Source organism: Mesoplodon densirostris, chromosome 8 (assembly GCF_025265405.1).
Source record: "Mesoplodon densirostris isolate mMesDen1 chromosome 8, mMesDen1 primary haplotype, whole genome shotgun sequence".
NCBI classification, from domain to species: domain Eukaryota; kingdom Metazoa; phylum Chordata; class Mammalia; order Artiodactyla; family Ziphiidae; genus Mesoplodon; species Mesoplodon densirostris.
Genome location: NC_082668.1, coordinates 58,724,664 through 58,743,526, shown reverse-complemented (window position 1 = coordinate 58,743,526; position 18,863 = coordinate 58,724,664). Strand labels below are relative to the sequence as shown.

The 18,863-nt window shown below is 37.0% G+C and overlaps 1 protein-coding gene across 1 annotated transcript in view; it reads right to left on the bottom strand.

The window, feature by feature from the left end:
- Nucleotides 1-18,863, bottom strand: part of THSD7B (thrombospondin type 1 domain containing 7B) — an 801,116-nt gene that overhangs the window by 242,094 nt on the left and 540,159 nt on the right. Inside the window, exon 13 of the mRNA XM_060106700.1 lies at nucleotides 14,217-14,480. Within this exon, the coding sequence (XP_059962683.1) occupies nucleotides 14,217-14,480 (264 nt within the window). The remainder of the gene's footprint in view (nucleotides 1-14,216; nucleotides 14,481-18,863) is intronic.

The following is an 18,863-nucleotide window of genomic DNA, read 5'->3' as shown; positions in this document are numbered from 1 at the left end:
CTCTAAGTGGGAAACACAAGAGAAGAAAATGACCTACAAAAACAACCCAAAACAATTAAGAAAATGGTCATAGGAACATACATATCGATAATTACCTTAAACATGAATGGATTAAATGCTCCAACCAAAAGACACAGGCTCACTGAATGGATACAAAAACAAGACCCATATATATGCTGTCTACAAGAGACCCACTTCAGACCTAGAGGCACATACAGACTCAAAGTGAGGGGATGGAAAAAGATATTCCATGCAAATGGAAATCAAAAGAAAGCTTGGGTAGCAATACTCATATTAGATAAAATAGACTTTAAAATAAAGAATGTTACAAGAGACAAGGATACTACATAATGATCAAGCGATCAATCCAAGAAGAAGATATAACAATTATAAATATATATGCACTCAACATAGGAGAATCTCAATACATAAGGCAACTGTTAACAGCTCTAAAACAGGAAATCGAAAGTAACACAATAATAGTGAGGGACTTTAACACCTCACTTACTCCAATGGACAGATTGTCCAAACAGAAAATTAATACAGAAACACAAGCTTTAAATGACACAATAGACCAGATAGATTTAATTGCTATTTATCAGACATGCTATCCAAAAACAGTAGATTACACTTTCTTCTCAAGTGCACACAGAACATTCTCCAGGATAGATCACATCTTGGGTCACAAATCAAGCCTCAGTAAAATTAAGAAAATTGAAATCATATCAAGCATCTTTTCTGACCACAATGCTATGAGATTAGAAATGAATTACAGGGAAAAGGTGTAAAACACACAAAGGCATGGAGGCTAAACAATATGTTACTAAATAACCAAGAGATCACTGAAGAAATCAAAGAGGAAGTCAAAGAATACCTAGAGACAAATGACAATGAAAACACGATGATCAGAAACCTATGGGATGCACCAAAAGCAGTTCTAAGAGGGAAGTTTATAGTTATACAAGCCTACCTCAAGAAACAAGAAAAATCTCAAACAATCTAACGTTACACCTAAAGGAACTAAAGAAAGAACAAACAAAACCCAATGTTAGCAGAAGGAAAGAAATCATAAAGATCAGAGCAGAAATAAATGAAATACCAACACAGAAAACAATAGCAAAGATCAATAAAACTAAAAGCTGGTTCTTTGAGAAGATAAACAAAATTGATAAACCATTAGCCAGACTCATCAACAAAAACAGGGACAGGACTCAAATCAGTAAAATTTGAAATGAAAAAGGAGAAGTTACAGCAGACACCACAGAAATACAAAGCATCCTAAAAGACTACCTCAAGCAACTCTATGCCAAAAGAATGGACAATCTGGAAGAAATGGACAAATTCTTAGAAAGGTATAATCTTCCAAGACTGACCCAGGAAGAAATAAAAAATATGAACAGACCAATCATAAGTAAAGAAATTGAAACTGTGATTAAAAATGTTCCAACAAACAAAAGTCCAGGACCAGAGGCTTCACAGGTGAAATCTATCAAACATTTAGAGAAGAACTAACACCCACCCTTCTCAAACTCTTCCACAAATTGCAGAGGAAGGAACACTCCCAAACTCATTCTATGAGGCCACCATCAGCCTGATACCAAAACCAGACAAAGGTACTACAAAAAAGGAAAATTACAGACCAATATCACTGATGAATACAGATGCAAAAATCCTCAACAAAATACTAGCAAACAGAAGCCAACAACACATTAAAAGTATCGGACAACATGATCAACTGGGATTTATCCCAGCGATGCAAGGATTCTTCAATATATGCAAATCAATCAATGTGATACACCATCTTCACAAATTGAAGAATAAAAACCATATGATCATCTCAATAGATGCAGAAAAAGCTTTTGACAAAATTCAACACCCTTTTATGATAAAAACTCTCCAGAAAGTGGGCATAGAGGGAACCTACCTCAACAAAATAAAGGGCGTATATGACAAACCCACAGCAAACATCATTCTCAATGGTGAAAAACTGAAAGTATTTCCTCTAAGATCAGGAACAAGACAAGGATGTCCACTCTCACCACTATTATTCAACATAGATTTGGAAGTCCTAGACACAGCAATCAGAGAAGAAAAAGAAATAAAATGAATACAAATTGGAAAACAAGAAGTAAAACTGTCACTGTTTGCAGATGACATGATACTATACATAGAGAATCCTAAAGATGTCACCACAAAACTAGTAGAGTTAATCAATGAATTTGGTAAAGTTTCAGGATACAAAATTAATGTACAGAAATCTCTTGCATTCCTATACACTAATGATGAAAAATCTGAAAGAGAAATTAAGGAAACAGTCCCATTTACCACTGCAACAAAAAGAATAAAATATCTAGGAATAAAGCTACCTAAGGAGACAAAAGACCCGTATGCAGAAAACTATAAGACACTGATGAAAGAAATTAAAGATGATACCAACAGATGGAGAGATATACCATGTTCTTGGATTGGGAGAACCAATATTGTAAAAATGACTACACTACCCAAAGCAATCTACAGATTGAATGTAATGCCTATAAAATTACCAACGGCATTTTTTACAGAACAAAAAATCTTAAAATTTGTATGGAGACAAAAAAGACCCCGAATAGCCAAAGCAGTCTTGAGGGAAAAAAATGGAGCTGGAGGAATCAGATTCCCTGACTTCAGACTATACTACAAAGCTACAGTAATCAAGACAATATGGTAGTGGCACAAAAACAGAAATATAGATAAATGGAGCAGGATAGAAAGCCCAGAGATAAACACATGCACCTATGGTCAACTAATCTATGACAGAGGAGGCAAGGATACACAATGGAGAAAAGACAATCTCTTCAATGAGTGGTGCTGGGAGAACTGGACAGCTACATGTAAAAGAATGAAATTAGAACACTCCCTAACACCATACACAAAAATAAACTCAAAATGGATTAGAGACCTAAATCTAAGACCGGACACTATAAAACTCTTAGAGGAAAACATCGAAAGAACACTTTCTGACATAAATCACAGCAAGATCTTTTTTGATCCACCTCCTAGAGTAATGGAAATAAAAACAAAAATAAACAAATGGGATCTAATGAAACTTAAAAGCTTTTGCACAGCAATTAAACCATAAACAACACAAAAAGACAACCCTCAGAATGGGAGAAAATATTTGCAAATGAATCATCAGACAAAGGATTAATCTCCAAAATATATAAACAGCTCATGTAGCTCAATATTAAAAAAACAAACAACCCAATCCAAAAATGGGCAGAAGACCTAAATAGACATTTCTCCAAAGACATACAGATGGCCAAGAAGCACATGAAAAGCTGCTCAACATCACTAATTATTAGAGAAATGCAAATCAAAACTACAGTGAGGTATCACCTCACACCAGTTAGAATAGGCATCATCAGAAAATCTACCACCAGTAAATGCTGGAGAGGGTGTGGAGAAAAGAGAACCCTCTTGCACTGTTGGTGGGAATGTAAATTGATACAGCCACTATGGAGGATAATATGGAGGTTCCTTAAAGAACTAAAAATAGAATTACCATATGACCCAGCAATCCCACTACTGGGCATATGCCCTGAGAAAACCATAATTCAAAAAGACACATGCACCCAATGTTCATTGCAGCACTATTTACAATAGCCAGGTCATGGAAACAACCTAAATGCCCATTGACAGACGAATGGATAAAGAAGTTGTGGTAAATATATACAATGGAATATTACTCAGCCTTAAAAAGGAACGAAATTGGGTCATTTGTAGAGACGTGGACACATCTAGAGACTGTCATACAGAGTGAAGTAATTCAGAAAGAGAAAAACAAGTATCGTATATTAACGCATATATGTGGAACCTGGAAAACGGTACAGATGAACCAGTTTGCAGGGCAGAAACTGAGATACAGATGTAGAGAAGAAATGTATGGACACCAAGGGGGGAAAGCCGTGGTGGTGGTGGTGGTGTGATGAATTGGGAGATTGGGATTGACATGTATACACTGATGTGTATAAAATGGATGACTAATAAGAAAAAAATTAAATTATAAAACAGGAACAGGGTAAATAGCTGGACTTTGCCTCCGGTGAACACTTCAAGATAATAGTAATGGCAGGGGCAGAGAGGTGAGTCTTGCCCAGACAAAAGATAAAGAGACCACATATTTCTCATTCTTAAGGTCAAAGAGACCTCCCCAACTACACATGTGCAGAAAGGCTCTTGGGGGTCAAAAAGGAGAGGGCACCACCCCATAATAGGTAATGCCAACCCTCCCATAGGCCTGTGGGCTAGACTCTATCTTGGAAAAAAGTTGTGCACACATGTTGGGGAGGATCCTAGGGCAGGTCAGGTGTGGAAAAAGAAACAAGATAATTGGCCAAAGGTAAACAGAGACCCGGAAGAAGTGCCCTACATAAATGACTTAACTGCCTCTTTACTGCACTCCTCCTCATTAGGGGGGATGCCCACACCCTTTTCTCTCCGGGTGTGTATCTCTGCCTTGCTTCTGTCTTAAATAAACTGTTTCTCTGTGTGCTCTCCCACTTCTTGTTCTGTGTTTCTAATAATAAACTTTGTTCCTGTTTTTACAGTTTTTGCCTCCTTGAGAAAGGCATTTTTCAGTGGGGGCAAAAGCCAGGGGAACTTTGCTTCTTGCCTCTAGCCTCTGGTGGTCTAGTGACTAGGATTCCTGGTTTTCATCCAGACTACCCAGGTCCAATTCCTGGGCAGAGAACTAAGATCTCGATTCAAGCCACCACTTGAATCTGAGGTCATGTTGACTCTTGTCATATGTAAACTCATCTTTTCATTCATTCAGCCAATATATACTCAGAGCCTGTGATGGGCCAGACCTTGTGTTAGGCACCGGGGATGGAGAAATGAACCCACTTCAGTACACCTGAACTGAAATGAGCCTGATTCAATAAACAATCAGGTTAGTAACAGAAATAGAAATATACATGGGGATTTAAAAATATAAAACTAAATATATTGATAACGAAAAGAACAGGACTCATGGGAATCCTCAAGGATGATCCTCTGACACACCCTGGGATAGGAAGTAGGAAAAATGCTTCCTGGACTAGGCATCACTTGGTCTTATCCCAAAGAAGGAGGAATCTCACGAAAGGAGGATAAAGAGCATGCCAGGCAGACTACATAGTCATGGAATTCCTTTGATGTTCTGTCAAGGAGCTGGTATGTGAAGAAGAGACCAGGAGAAACTGACAGCAGAGCACTGGCATGGCCACATTTGCCTTTTCCTGTGATGGCTGATGGCTCTTGGCATAATAAATATCAGTCGTTAAAACAAGATTGTAACATCTGCCACTGGGTGTAGTAGATCGCAAGAGAAAAGGAAAAATTTGAGAAATGCTTAGGAGGCACAATTATTAAGACCTGATGGTACAGTCATGTAGTCAAAAATACATTTTAAATACCTACTAACTTTCAGGTACCATTCTAGGTGCCATGGATACAGTTGGAAAAAAAAAAACCTAAAAAGCAATTCTTTCTTTCTCGGAATTTTACCATCCAATCATAGGAGAGAGACAGTATTTTTAAAATGTAAATGCATAATATTTTAGTTGGTGATTAAGTACTATGAAGAAAGATGAAAACTGGTAAGGGGAATAGGAAGTGATAAGGTAGATTGATTTATTAGAAGAGTTAGGCAAAGACTTGCTACGAGCAGAGACCACAGTGAAGGGAGGGATGAAGGCAGGGAAAGGGAGAGAGAAGAATGAAGTGTGTTGAGGTGTGGGGTGCTTTTATGTACTATTCTTTGTCCAAAAAAATCACTGGGATAAGAGACATAGTTGGAAGTAATTCACCTCAAGTATCTTTATTTTGGCACATGCTATTCTGTTGACTGAATTAGGTAATCAGAGTCAACATCTGCCCCGTTGTCACACACAGTTGAGAACTACATGCAACACTTTAACATTAGACAGTGATGGAACGCAGTAGGAGTAAACAATTGCTGACAGGATATAGATACAAATTCTACTCTGAAGTTCTTTTGTTTGTTTTTTTAATGAAGCATAATTTTACTACTGGTCTCCTCAGTGATATTCCTAAAGACAAAGAGACCTGGCTAGTAGTATCTGTGGTTTGAACCTTCCATGAATTCCATCAGCATAGATAATTCAGAATTTAGTGACTGTGTTGCCCACAGCTATATGTACCAGCAGGGGCCACCTAGGACACCTCAGCATGAGGAATAATTATCCTCATGAGGAAATTTCTCTGATATTATCTTGCGGAATCCCATTTGTGTCTTCCAAATGCAGATGGAAGACAAACCTATGTTGGAGCTTAAAAGGGCAAAGCATTTACTGTTCTTATTAGGAAAGCCAGATTGAAGTCGCTGCTCTCTGCTTCAGTTTGTCTGGGATGAAAATAGAATTCTTAATAGTGAGTTAGAGTACTCATGGATATTAAAAAAAAACGTCTATTAGTGGCCATTAAACGTTTTCTTTTCCCTTGATAGATGGATATGTCTCTTATCCTTAGAAGTGACCCATTGGGAGTATTTTTATTTACTATCCTTAGAAATCTTTTTTTTGAAAAATGTAGTGTAAAAATATCTTAACGCAAATATCATAAAAGTTACAAGTCTCTGGTAAATCTTGATCAATGCACTGTTTTCATTCAGTGAAAATCTTTTAGATTCTCTAACAGCTTTTGCTATTGCTCTGTAAATTGGTTCCATTTTCCATGCCTCCTCTTCCTTGAGGATATGTTCTTTTCTAACCTGAAATGATTATTTATAAATTAAACACCACATGCACACATATAAACCCTTGAAAAATTAGAGATGAATGATAGATAATATATTGTTTAAAAGATGACTGGCATTTGGAATAATCTTAATTCTATCTTTGAATTTTATCTTAACACTATATTTGCTCTATTACTGCCATCTTAAGTCTTACCTAAAATCACGTCTTACATTGACTATTGCAATAGTCTCCCAATGGCATCCTTGCTTCATTGAAGCCAATCTATACACACTAGTCAAAAGTAATTTTTTTTTTTTTTTTTTTTTTTTTTGCGGTATGCGGGCCTCTCACTGTTGTGGCCTCCCCCGTTGCGGAGCACAGGCTCCGAACGCGCAGGCTCCGAACGCGCAGGCTCAGCGGCCATGGCTCACGGGCCCAGCCGCTCCGCGGCACATGGGATCCTCCCAGACCGGGGCACGAACCCGCATCCCCTGCATCGGCAGGCGGACTCTCAACCACTTGCGCCACCAGGGAGGCCCCAAAAGTAATTTTTTTAAACACCTAACTTGGATCACATCATTTACCACTCTTCCCACCTGATGACTTCACTTGAATTATATCCAGACTCCTTGCTTTATCCCACAAGATTCTGCCTACTTCTTCCACAGCATTTCAAAACAGCTCTCCTCATTCCTGAGGGCTTCCTTTGTGTTTTTTTGCCAGTACTTGTTTTCTGCCTTATATGCTCTAGACATGCTTATCCCACTAACTGAAATTAACTTGTATGTACTTTTCACATGGTTGTCATCTCACTCTTGGCATCTCAAATGTATGTCACTTTAGTGAGGACTTCCCTAAAGTCTCAAGATTTTCTGTTCAGCATCATAAGGGCTAATCAAGACTTGAAATTCCTTTATTAATTTGTTTTTTTTTCTATCCTCCACCAGACAATAAGCTGCACAAGTCCCTGATTTCCCCATAATTGTATACCCAAATCATAGAAGAAGACTAGGTACATAGCAGGTGATCAGTATACAGGTTTTGATCAAATGACTAATAACCCAATATGTAGGTGACATCAGCATCATGGTGGTGTCTCTCTTCTCTCTTCTCTTTTCTCTTTGTAACACCTAATTAGACATCTATTACCAAACAAAAGTGCTTCTGCATATTTCACAAAGGGATGTGGAGGTTTCTAGTCCACCTGTGCATCCAAAAATAAACAAGGGGGATCTCAGTGAGGGTTGCTGATACAAGCGAGTTGGCAAACTGGCCCCAGTCCCACTCACTGAGATTAGAAAAGAAAGAACCTGGAGAGTGCAAAACTGAGCAGATAACCATGGAGAAGAGAATGACTGGAAGTCCAGCCTGCCTAAAGGGAGATTCCAGAATTCCACTGGAGTGAGAAAGAGAAGAGTTTGGAAGCAGAGGAGAGGTAGAAAATTTCCAAGGTGGCCTCCCCTCCCCACAGATGAACAACAAGGGGCTGGGCTTTTAGAAGCAGCACTGGCTACCTCTCTGGCAGAAGAGGTAGACAGTGGTGACCTCTTTCATAGAGGAGGTGATAACCACAAAGCAAAAATCTAGAGTAGATTCACAAAACATAAAAAGGGGGAGACAGAGCATACCACTATAGAAAACCACTGCTTTGCAAAGGTAGGGAGAAACAGGGGGAAGAAATAATGAACATACAAAGCAACCAGAAGGCAGACAATAAGATGGCAGTAGTAAGCCCTTACATATCAATAATCACTCGAAATGTAAAGGGACTGAAGTCACCAATCAAAAGGCAAAGGGTGGCTGGGCGGATAAAAAACAACAGCAATGAAAACATACAGAAAACAAACAAAAAACAACCAAAACAGAAAAACAAGATCCAACTATATGCTGCCTACAAGAAACTTCTTTCAGTTCTAAAAACACACAGAGGCTCAAAGTGAAGAGACAGCAGATATTCCATGCAAGTGGAAACCAAAAGTAAGTGGGCATAGCCATACTTATCAAACAAAATAGACTTCAAGCCAAAAACTGTAACAAGACACAAAGAAGGTCATTTTATAATGATAAAGGGGTCAATATACATAGAAGATATAACAATCATGAATATATATACACACCCAACATTGGAGCACCTAAATATATCAAGCAAATACTAACAGATATGAAGGGAGAAATATACAACAATACAGTAATAGTAGGAGACTTCAATACCTCAGTGTCAGCGGTGGATAGATCATCCAGACAGAAAATCAACAAGGAAATGTGGGAATTGAACCATCCTTTAGACCAAATGGACTTAACAGACATATACAGAACATTCCAACCAACAGCAGCAGAACATACATTCTTCTCACATGCACACAGGATATTAGATCATGATAGGACCAAGATAAATCTTAGCTAATTTGAGGAGACTGAAATACTATCTTTTCTGACCACAATGGTATAAAACTAGAAATCAACAAGAAAGCTGGAAAATCTATAAATATGTGGAAATGAAACAATACACTTCTGAAAACCAATGGATCAAAGAATCAAAAAGAAAAAAATATCTTGAAGCAAATGAAAATGGAGAGAAAACATATCAAATCCTAGGGGATGCTGCAAAAAGCAGTTCTGAGAGGAAAGTTTGTAGTGATAAATGGATGTATTAAGAAATTAGAAAGATCTCAAGTAAATAACTTTACACCTCCAGTACCCAGAAGGACAAATTAAGCCCAAAGTTAGCAGAAGAAAGGAAATACAGATTGGAGAGAAAACAAATGAAATAGAGACCAGAAAAACAATAGAAAGAATCAATGAAATTAAGAGCTGGATTTTTAAAAAGATAAAGTTGACAAACCTTTAGCTAGACTAAGGAAACAACAGAAGACTCAAAATTAGAAATAAAAGAGAAGACACTACAACTGATACTACAGAAATAAGAGAGTACTATAACCTGCTATATGCCAACAAATTAGATAACCCAGAAGAAATAGATAAATTTATAGAAACTTATAACCTACCAAGATTGAATCTGGAAGAACAGAAAATCTGAACAGACCAATAATGAGGAAGGAGACTGAAACAGTAACCAAAAATCTCCCAATACAGAAAACCATAGGACTAGACAGTTTCACCTGTGAATTCTACCAAACATTTAAAGAATAATTAATGCCAATCCTTCCCAAACTCTTCTAAAAAATTGAAGAGGAAGGAACACTTCCTAACTCATTCTACAAGGCCAGTATTACCCTAATACCAAAGCCAGATATAGCCACTATAAGAAAACTATAGACCAATATTACTAATAAATATAGATGCAAAATTTTTCAACAAAATATTAGCAAACTGAATTGAGCACACTAAAAGGATTATACACCATGAGCCTGGGATGCAAAGATGGTTCAAACTGATAAACATATTACATCACATTAACAGAATGAAAGAAAATAATCACATGATCATCACAATAGATACAGAAAAGGATTTGACAAAATATGACATCCTTCCATGATAAAAACCTCACAAGAGGTACTTCCCTGGTGATGCAGTGGTTAAGAATCCACCTGCCAGTGCAGGGGACACGGGTTTGAGCCCTGGTCCGGGAAGATCCCTTCCACATGCTGCAGAGCAGCTAAGCCCGTGTGCCACAACTACTGAGTCCGTGTGCCACAACTACTGAAGCTCGTGTGCCTAGAGCCCATGCTCCGCAACAAGAGAAGCCACTGCAATGAGAAGTCTGAACACCACAACGAAGAGTAGCCCCCGCTTGCCACAACCAGAGAAAGCCCACGTGCAGCAGTGAAGACCTAACACAGCCGAAAATAAACAAATAAATTTATTTAAAAAATAAACTCAAAAGATTGTGTATAGAAGGAACATACCTCAACATAACAAAAGCCGTCTATCACAAACCCAGAGCTAACGATATACTCAGTAAAAAAAATTGAAAGCTTTTCCTCTAAGATTAGGAACAAGACATGGTTGCCTACTCTTACCATTCTTATTCAATATAGCATCAGAAGTCTAGCTAGAGCAATTAGGCAAAACAAAAAAATAAAAGATACCCAAATCAGAATGGAAGAAGTACAGCTGTCGCTATTTGCAGATGATATTATTTTGTATATAGATAATTGCAAAGATTCAACTAAAATCTGTTGGAACTAATCAATGATTTCAGTAAAGTTGGAGGATATGAAAATCAAAATAAAGAAATCAGTGTTGTTTCTATTTGCTAATAATGAAATATCTGAAAAATAAAGAAAATTATCCCATTCACAATAGCATCAAAAACAATAAAATACCTAGGAATAAATGTAACTGAGGAAGTGAAAGATCTGTACAATGAAAATTATGACTTCATTGAAAGAAACTGAAGAAGGCATAAGAAATGGAAGGACACCCTTTACTCATGGATAAGAATACTGTTAAAATGTCCATACTACCCAAAATCATATATAGATTCAACACAATCTCTATCAAAATTCCAGTGGCATTCTTCACAGAAATAGAAAAAAAAATCCTAAAATTTTTAAGGAACCACAAAGAACCCAAAATAGCCAAATAAATCCTGAGAAAGAACAAAACTGGAGGTATCACACTTCCTGATTTTAAACTATACTACAAAGCTACAGTAAGTAAAACAGTATGATACATGAATAAAAATAGACACAGACAAATGGAATATAGATTAGAGAGCCCAGAAGTAAACCCCCACATATTCAGTTAACTAATATTTGGTAAGGGAGCCAGGACCACCTGATGGAGAAGTGATCGTCTCTTCAAAAAATGGTGCTGGGCGCATAGCACAGGGAGATCAGCTTGGTGCTTTGTGACCACCTAGAAGGGTGGGAATAGGGAGGGTGGGAGGGAGGGAGATGCAAGAGGGATGAGATATGGGGACACATGTATATGTATAACTGATTCACTTTGTTATAAAGCAGAAACTGACACACCATTGTAAATCAATTATACTCTAATAAAGATGTTAAAAAATAAAATGGTGCTGGGAAATCTAGATAAACACATGTAGAACAATGAAATTGGACCGTTACCTTACACATCTCACAAATATTAACTTGAAATGGATAAAAGACTTAAACATAAGACCTGATACCATAAAACTCCTAGAAAAAAATGTAGAAAAGAAGCTCCTCAATAGTGGTCTTGGCATGATTTTCTGGATATGACACCGAAAGCATAAACAATAAAAGTAAAAGTCAACAAATAGAATCACAACAAACTTAAAAGGTTTTGCACAGAAACAGAAACAACTAACATAATGAAAAGGCAACCTACAGAATGGGAGGAAATTTGCAAACCATATATTGGATAAGGGGTTAATATCCAAAAATATATAAAGAATCTTACACAACTTAATAACAAAAACCAAACAGCCCAGTTAAACACTAGGCAGAGAACCTAAATAGACTTTTTCCAAAGAGAACAACCAAATGGCCAAGAGGTACATGAAAAGATGCTCAACATCACTAATCATCAGGGAAATGCAAATCAAAACCATATGTGCTATCTCTTGACACCTTTTAGAACAGCAACAAGAAGACAAGAGATAATAAGTGTTAATGAGGATGTAGAGAAAGGGAATACTTGCATACTGTTGGTGAAAATGTAAATTGGTGCAGCTACTATGCAAAACAATATAGAGGTTCCTTAAAAAATTAATAGAACTACCATATGATCCAACCATTTCACTTCTGGGTATATACTCACAGGAAATAAAAACAGGATATCAAAGAAATGTATGCACTCCCACGTATATTACAGCACTATCCACAATAGCCGAGATTTAGAAACAATCTATGCACCCATAAACAGATGAATGGATTAAGAATTTGTAGTGTATACACATAATGGACTATTATTCAGCCATGAGAAAAACATCTTCCATTTGTGACAATCTGAATGGACCTTGAGGATATTACACTAAGTGAGATGAGTCAGACAGAGAAAGAAAAATACCATGTTATATCACTTATACATGGAATCTAAAAAAGCCAAACTCACAAAAGCAGAGTAAAATGGTGGTTTCCAGGGGATGGGAACAGAGGGATAGAAAGGAATAGAATAGTTTGTTTAATGGTACAAACTTGGAATGAGTAGTAGATAAGGCCTAGAGATCTAATGCACAATACAGTGAATACGGACAACAATATTGTGTTATAATCAAACTTGCTGAGACTAGATTATTCCAACCATTAAAAATAAATGATAATTATATAATGTTATAGGTATTAATTATCACTACAATTACAATCATATTATAACCTATAAATGTCTTGAATTAATATGTTATAGCATTGCATAAATTCAAGGTGCATATGTCAAATATATTTCAAGAAAAAAATTTAAACATAAATCATTATGTATATTAAGGTGGAAAACAAAGACCAGAGCAAACCAACTTTGGCCTCTGTAAAATGGGTCCATTACTTGCTTGTGATGTGTTTAATGTTTCTGAAAGTAAAATCCCTGAATGCAATTCTGTAGACTAACCTAGGAAGCAGAGCAATGATGACACTAATTAAAAATCGTTAAACCTTAAATTGCATTCCTATAATGATCCAGGTATATCCTAACTAAAACGAGCTGATACATCGAAAATAAAGAATAAGGATGAACTATGATTTACTTGTGTGTTAAAAGTGAATTCAATTTGCCATTTCTGGTATTATTAGGAAGCTTATTAGGATATAAGACCTTGATGACAGAGACAAAAATCTTTCATCTTTTTTCAGAGTTTGCCATTCCAGCATAAGTTCTCTCTATCCATACCTTCTGTAAAATCCCTAACTTCAGTTTCTTAAGGTAATTAAAAACCAAAAAATACAGCAGGAAATTCATAAGTTCCATTATAATCATTAGTCTCAGCCTCTTCCATCAATGTTTACCCCAGGTGTATTTAATCATCATTCCTTTCTCTGTTCCCCATATCTTTTAAATTATCCCAATGTTCAAAAATAAATAAATAAAAATACAGTCTTCTCCTTAATTAACAACTCAAAAATTCTGCCAGATTGCCTAATTCCTTTTCTACAGTTTAGTCTATAAATTTGGGTATACTTACACACTGTACCATAAAACATTTAAAATTAACTTTTTCTTTGGTATTTTGTCAACATCCTTATAAGAAATTCAAGGACTGATGTCTTCTAGATATATGATCAGAGTACCAATAAACACTGTAAAATATATTCATTTGCATTGGGCTTTGGCTTTCTTAGAGGAAAAGCAACTGAGCTCACCGCCAGGAAACAAGCGGCAATAGGTGAAGTATAGAATGAGGTGAGTCAAAGATCCCAAACGATCACATTCCAGATAATCAGTGTGATATGGATATGTGCATTTCGTATGTCTATATTTTATGAGAGGTGGTGTGCTTTTGACAAAGAACTGAAGTAATTACTAAGGAACGAGGCTACCAATTCTAGACCTGGGATGGCCCTCCTAGGCTGTATGTCAATGTTCTCATCTGTTACTCCCCACCCATCTCCTTACCAGAGCTGTTGCAGTGGGTGGGGTCAACAGGTCTTCCATTTTTATCAGAGCAGGCTATTGCTCGAAAACGCATGCCTTCTCCACATTCTTTGCTGTCTCCTTGTACCCGCAATCCTCTCTGAGGCTCCCTTCTGCCTTCAGGAAGAATGCAGTCTGACCAATTTCCGTAAGGATGAGATGTAAACACATCACAAGGACATGGTTCTGTTTCCACTAGAGGGTACAGGTCAGCATCCTGGCATTTCTCCTTCTTCCTGCTTTTCCCTGTTCCAATGAGAGACACTGATGTATTAATTTCACATCTGCTGTTTTGTTAAAACTCGCTCACATTTTATTTAAAAGCTCTTAGACTATTAAGTCTTAAATAAAATAAAGCCCTTCTTTTTTACATTTTTTTTAAACACAGAAGGAAATCCTAGGACAATGAAAGCAATTCCCACAGCAACTGTGAAATTTAAGTTAATTTGAAAAAAAGAGGTCTCATGTTGGAGAGAGGCAAAAAATACTTAGAAGATGTTTGCTACAGTGGCTCAACAGATAGAAAAGTCCTTGATGTATTTAATATTGGTTTCCCTATAATTTGTTCATAAAAAACAGATAGATTACCTTGTCTCCATTTTCCATGAAATTAATGGTTACCAGGGAAATGAACAAAATGGTGTAAGTATTAAGTCCTTCCCTTTTTTTCAAGTAATTTTTTAAAAGCAGTTTATTTATTCAAGGAACAAAATGATATCCTCCCAGACAATGGCCCTGGAGTGAGCCTGGGTGTCACTTGGTGTGTGGTGGACAAACTGGAACTTATTTTGGTTCCTGTTATCAGGCAGCTCACAAATGTTGACAGAAATAATAGATTGAAATAAATGCTCAATTCATTTTGGATAATTTAATCTGAGGAAAAGGTATGACTTGCACTTTGAGAGACCTTTTTAGGTTATGTATTTTATAATACGACCTTACCTTACCAATTGACTTTGACAGACCTTTTAGGTGTAATCCCAACTTTGAGTAATGACAAGGCAGAGTCATTTTTCAAAGCTGTGAGTACTTGATCATCATGTTTAATGGATCCCAAGATGGCCTGTAACTTGACTCAACTTTGCTACTAACACACTTCTCTAGATTTTTAAAAGTTCTCCTAGATCTAATAATTCCACTTTGCTTCCTTATTAATGGGTCATTAGTGAGAGCCTTGGATGGTTATATATATATAAAAAATAGGCAACTTTATTAGTTTATCTCCAGTCCTTATGGCTGTTTTGGAAATGCTTGCAATAAACTGAGGCACAGACTACTTTCTTATTGTCAGTTAGTTTACTTTACACACAGCGATTCCACTGTTGTCACCTGGACGATTGGCTTTATGCCTTCTGTGATGCTTCTGGCCACAATAAATAAGGATTCCTGCAGGACCTGAAATGATCTTGTAGAAGCTTCGGCCATACCACTGTCCCTCTGGGAGGAAGTATTCACTTGCCTCTACCACTAGGGGCACTTCCTGAGAATAAGTTTGAGGATCAGAGCATCTATCACCACTGTGAGAATTTACTGCATGAGAGATACATCCATGGATGAGGAGGATGGGCGCCTTCTTCCCAGCATTTAACATGTAACCCAAGTCTCGGGTGCTTTTCAAATGTCCACAAAGGACCGTTGTCTCCATCTCTTATATTTCCTTTCTATTCTCAACACACTTAACCCTAGATTGAGTCTACCTATTCCCTAAAAGTACTTACTCTTGCCAAAGTAATAAAGTCATGAACTATCTTTTACGCCTTATCTTTCAGACCTGATCATTCAACAATAGTTCTGAGTGTTGACTATGCCATGATTCTTGAAATATCTTTCCCAAGTTTCATCACATCTTACCTTTATGTCCCTCACCCCTACTCCACACCCTCACCATCTCTCTGGGCACACCTTTTTTGTTAGTTTGTTGAATTCTTCTCCCTCTGTACCTCTCTTAACTGATAGGTTTCCTCAGGGCACTGCCCTAGATTCTCTTTTCTGATCCTACACCTTCACCACCCAAAGAGTTTAAATCATCATCTATAACCTTTAAATCCCTAATTATTATCTTCAGCCCAGATTTCTTATTCAAGCTTCTGAGCCATAGACTGGAAATCTACACCTAAAGAACCAGTCAAACTCAATGGGGCAAAAGCTACACTCACCTTCTGACCATCAAAACCATTCTTTCTCCTGCATTTCCCAGTTCTACCAATATGACTGAGTCAAAAACTGGAGTGTCACATTTGAATCATTCTGTTGTGCTACCTGTATCTGTTTAACAACAAAGATCTATCATTTCAAATACCTAAATATCTCTTGAATCAGTCCGCTGTATCCATTCTGACTGATACCACCCATAGTTAGCCCTCCTCCAAATCTCCAGCTTAAATCACTATAATGGCACCTTCCAAGATCTTATTGCCACCATAACTCACTTCCTTCAATCTATTCCCTGCACTGCAGCCAGGACCAACTTACAAACCTGGAAATCTGATCACATGACTCATCTATTTAAAACTCTCCAGTGACTAACCACAGCTCATGGAATGAAGTCTAGACTCCCCACCTTGGTCATCAAGGTTCCATAGGATCTGGGTCTATTAGTGTTTGCCTCCGACTGTGTTGCATCACTCTGCCTCTGGCATGTTATAAGTAATACTGAGCACTTTTTAGTTCCTAGAAGCTACTCATTTAACTGCTGGCCTTTGCATGTTCTACTCCAGAAATTGTCACCAGTTCTACCTTCCCTCCATCTCCTAGCTAATGACTAAACTGATAGATCACTCCCTCCAGAAAGTCATCCTTGAATACACTCTTCATCTCAGTTCTAGAAGAGGTGTTCTTATGTACTTGTGTAGCATGTGGTAGGCAGAATGATGGCTCTGCAAGGATTTTTTACATCCTAATCCCTGGAACATGTCAACACGCTAATTTGGATGGCAAAATGAACTTTGTAGATGTGACTAAGCTTGCGGATCTTGGGATAAGGAGATTATCTTACTGGGTTCAACATAATCACATGATCTTAAATTCAGAAAACCTTTCCTCGCTGAGTAACGAATCAGAGGCAAAATAACTATGAAAGAATGATCAAACAGATGTAATGTTTCTGAATTTCAGGACTTTGGAGGAAGGGAGCCATGAGCCAAGGAATATAAGCAGCGCCTAGAAGCTGGAAAAGAAAACATTTTCCCCTAAACCTTCCAGAAAAAAATGCTACCCTGCCAACATCTTGCTTATAGCCCCGTAAAATCTATGTCTGACTTCAGACCTATAGAACTGTAAGAGAATAAATTTGTTGTTTTAAGCTATCAAATTTGTGGCAATTTGTTAAAGAAGCAATAATAAAGAACTAATACAGCACCCTATATAACAGCTATTGTAGCAGGTACTATACTGTGTGGTAACTGTCTGTAGCAAAACTCTATCTCTCATTAGACTGGAAGCTCTTAAATTAGGGTCATGTCTATCTACTCCCTTACAGTGTCCCCAAGGCCTAGCACATATAAATGGTAAACAAGAATTGTTCCTTGAATAGCTGAGCAAAGATTTTTTTAAAAAGGAAAAAAAAAGGAAGGAAGGAAGAAATGAGAGAGAGAATAGGAATAAATAATAAAATGTTCATGTACAAAGTAAACAAAAGTTATTGGCAGAACAAGTATTTTGTACAAATATATGCTGCCTCTATATTTGTGATATCCTTCTTAATTACATGCCATCACTGTTTGAAGAAGGCTTTGAGCAAGTTAGTTAATGTAGAGATGGTTTTCACAATAAGAAACCAATTACCAGTGGTCCTTAACTTTGATTACATTCTAGTCATAATCAGTATTAAACCTTGGATTCAGAACCAGCCAGTACTTTAAAAAATATTTTAAAAATCAATCTCTACTACAACTCTAAAGACATTTTTTCCTCTTAAGTCAGAGGGAAATTTGTAACTGATTCCACAAAAACACAAAACTACAATATTTAATAGGTATTAGTTACCCAGTTATTTTGAATATATAGATATATATGAATAACCTAGATAGATTATACTATTTGAAGGATTATTTACAGCATTGTGTAAACAACTGCTTTAATTATCACTAAATCTGAAACCTGTGATTATCTAGTTTGCATACAACAAACAAAACACCCAGATATTAAATTCAGGTTTCTGGTTAAAAAAATGGAAAAAGAAAACTAAACACCGTAGATGGTCCCCTATACAATGAGGATGCTTATACTTGTGCCTGTACACTCTTCTGTGTGTGTCTGTGTTAGAGAATCATATTGCTTTACAGTCTAAGCCCATCCCTTTTTACTATCATTCATGTTAGAAATTGCTTATTAAGTTTAATACTAAATTACAGGGGAAAAACCAGAACACAAGCACTAGTATCACAATAAAAATAAAGCTTGAGAAGTGCAGATTTTTCACTACTTGTTTTTCTACCAATGATACTGCAAACAAAAAAAGAGTGAAGAGTATTTTGCTCTCCATCTATGTCTACAAAGATTAAGCCATTGAAGTTGCTGACTGACAGTGATCTCAGTGTTTCACACAGAGGAAATTAAAGACAATAACAGGATGCTCAGTGCTTGGACAGACAGACCCTTTGATAGTTAGATGCATTTCAGGAAGAATTT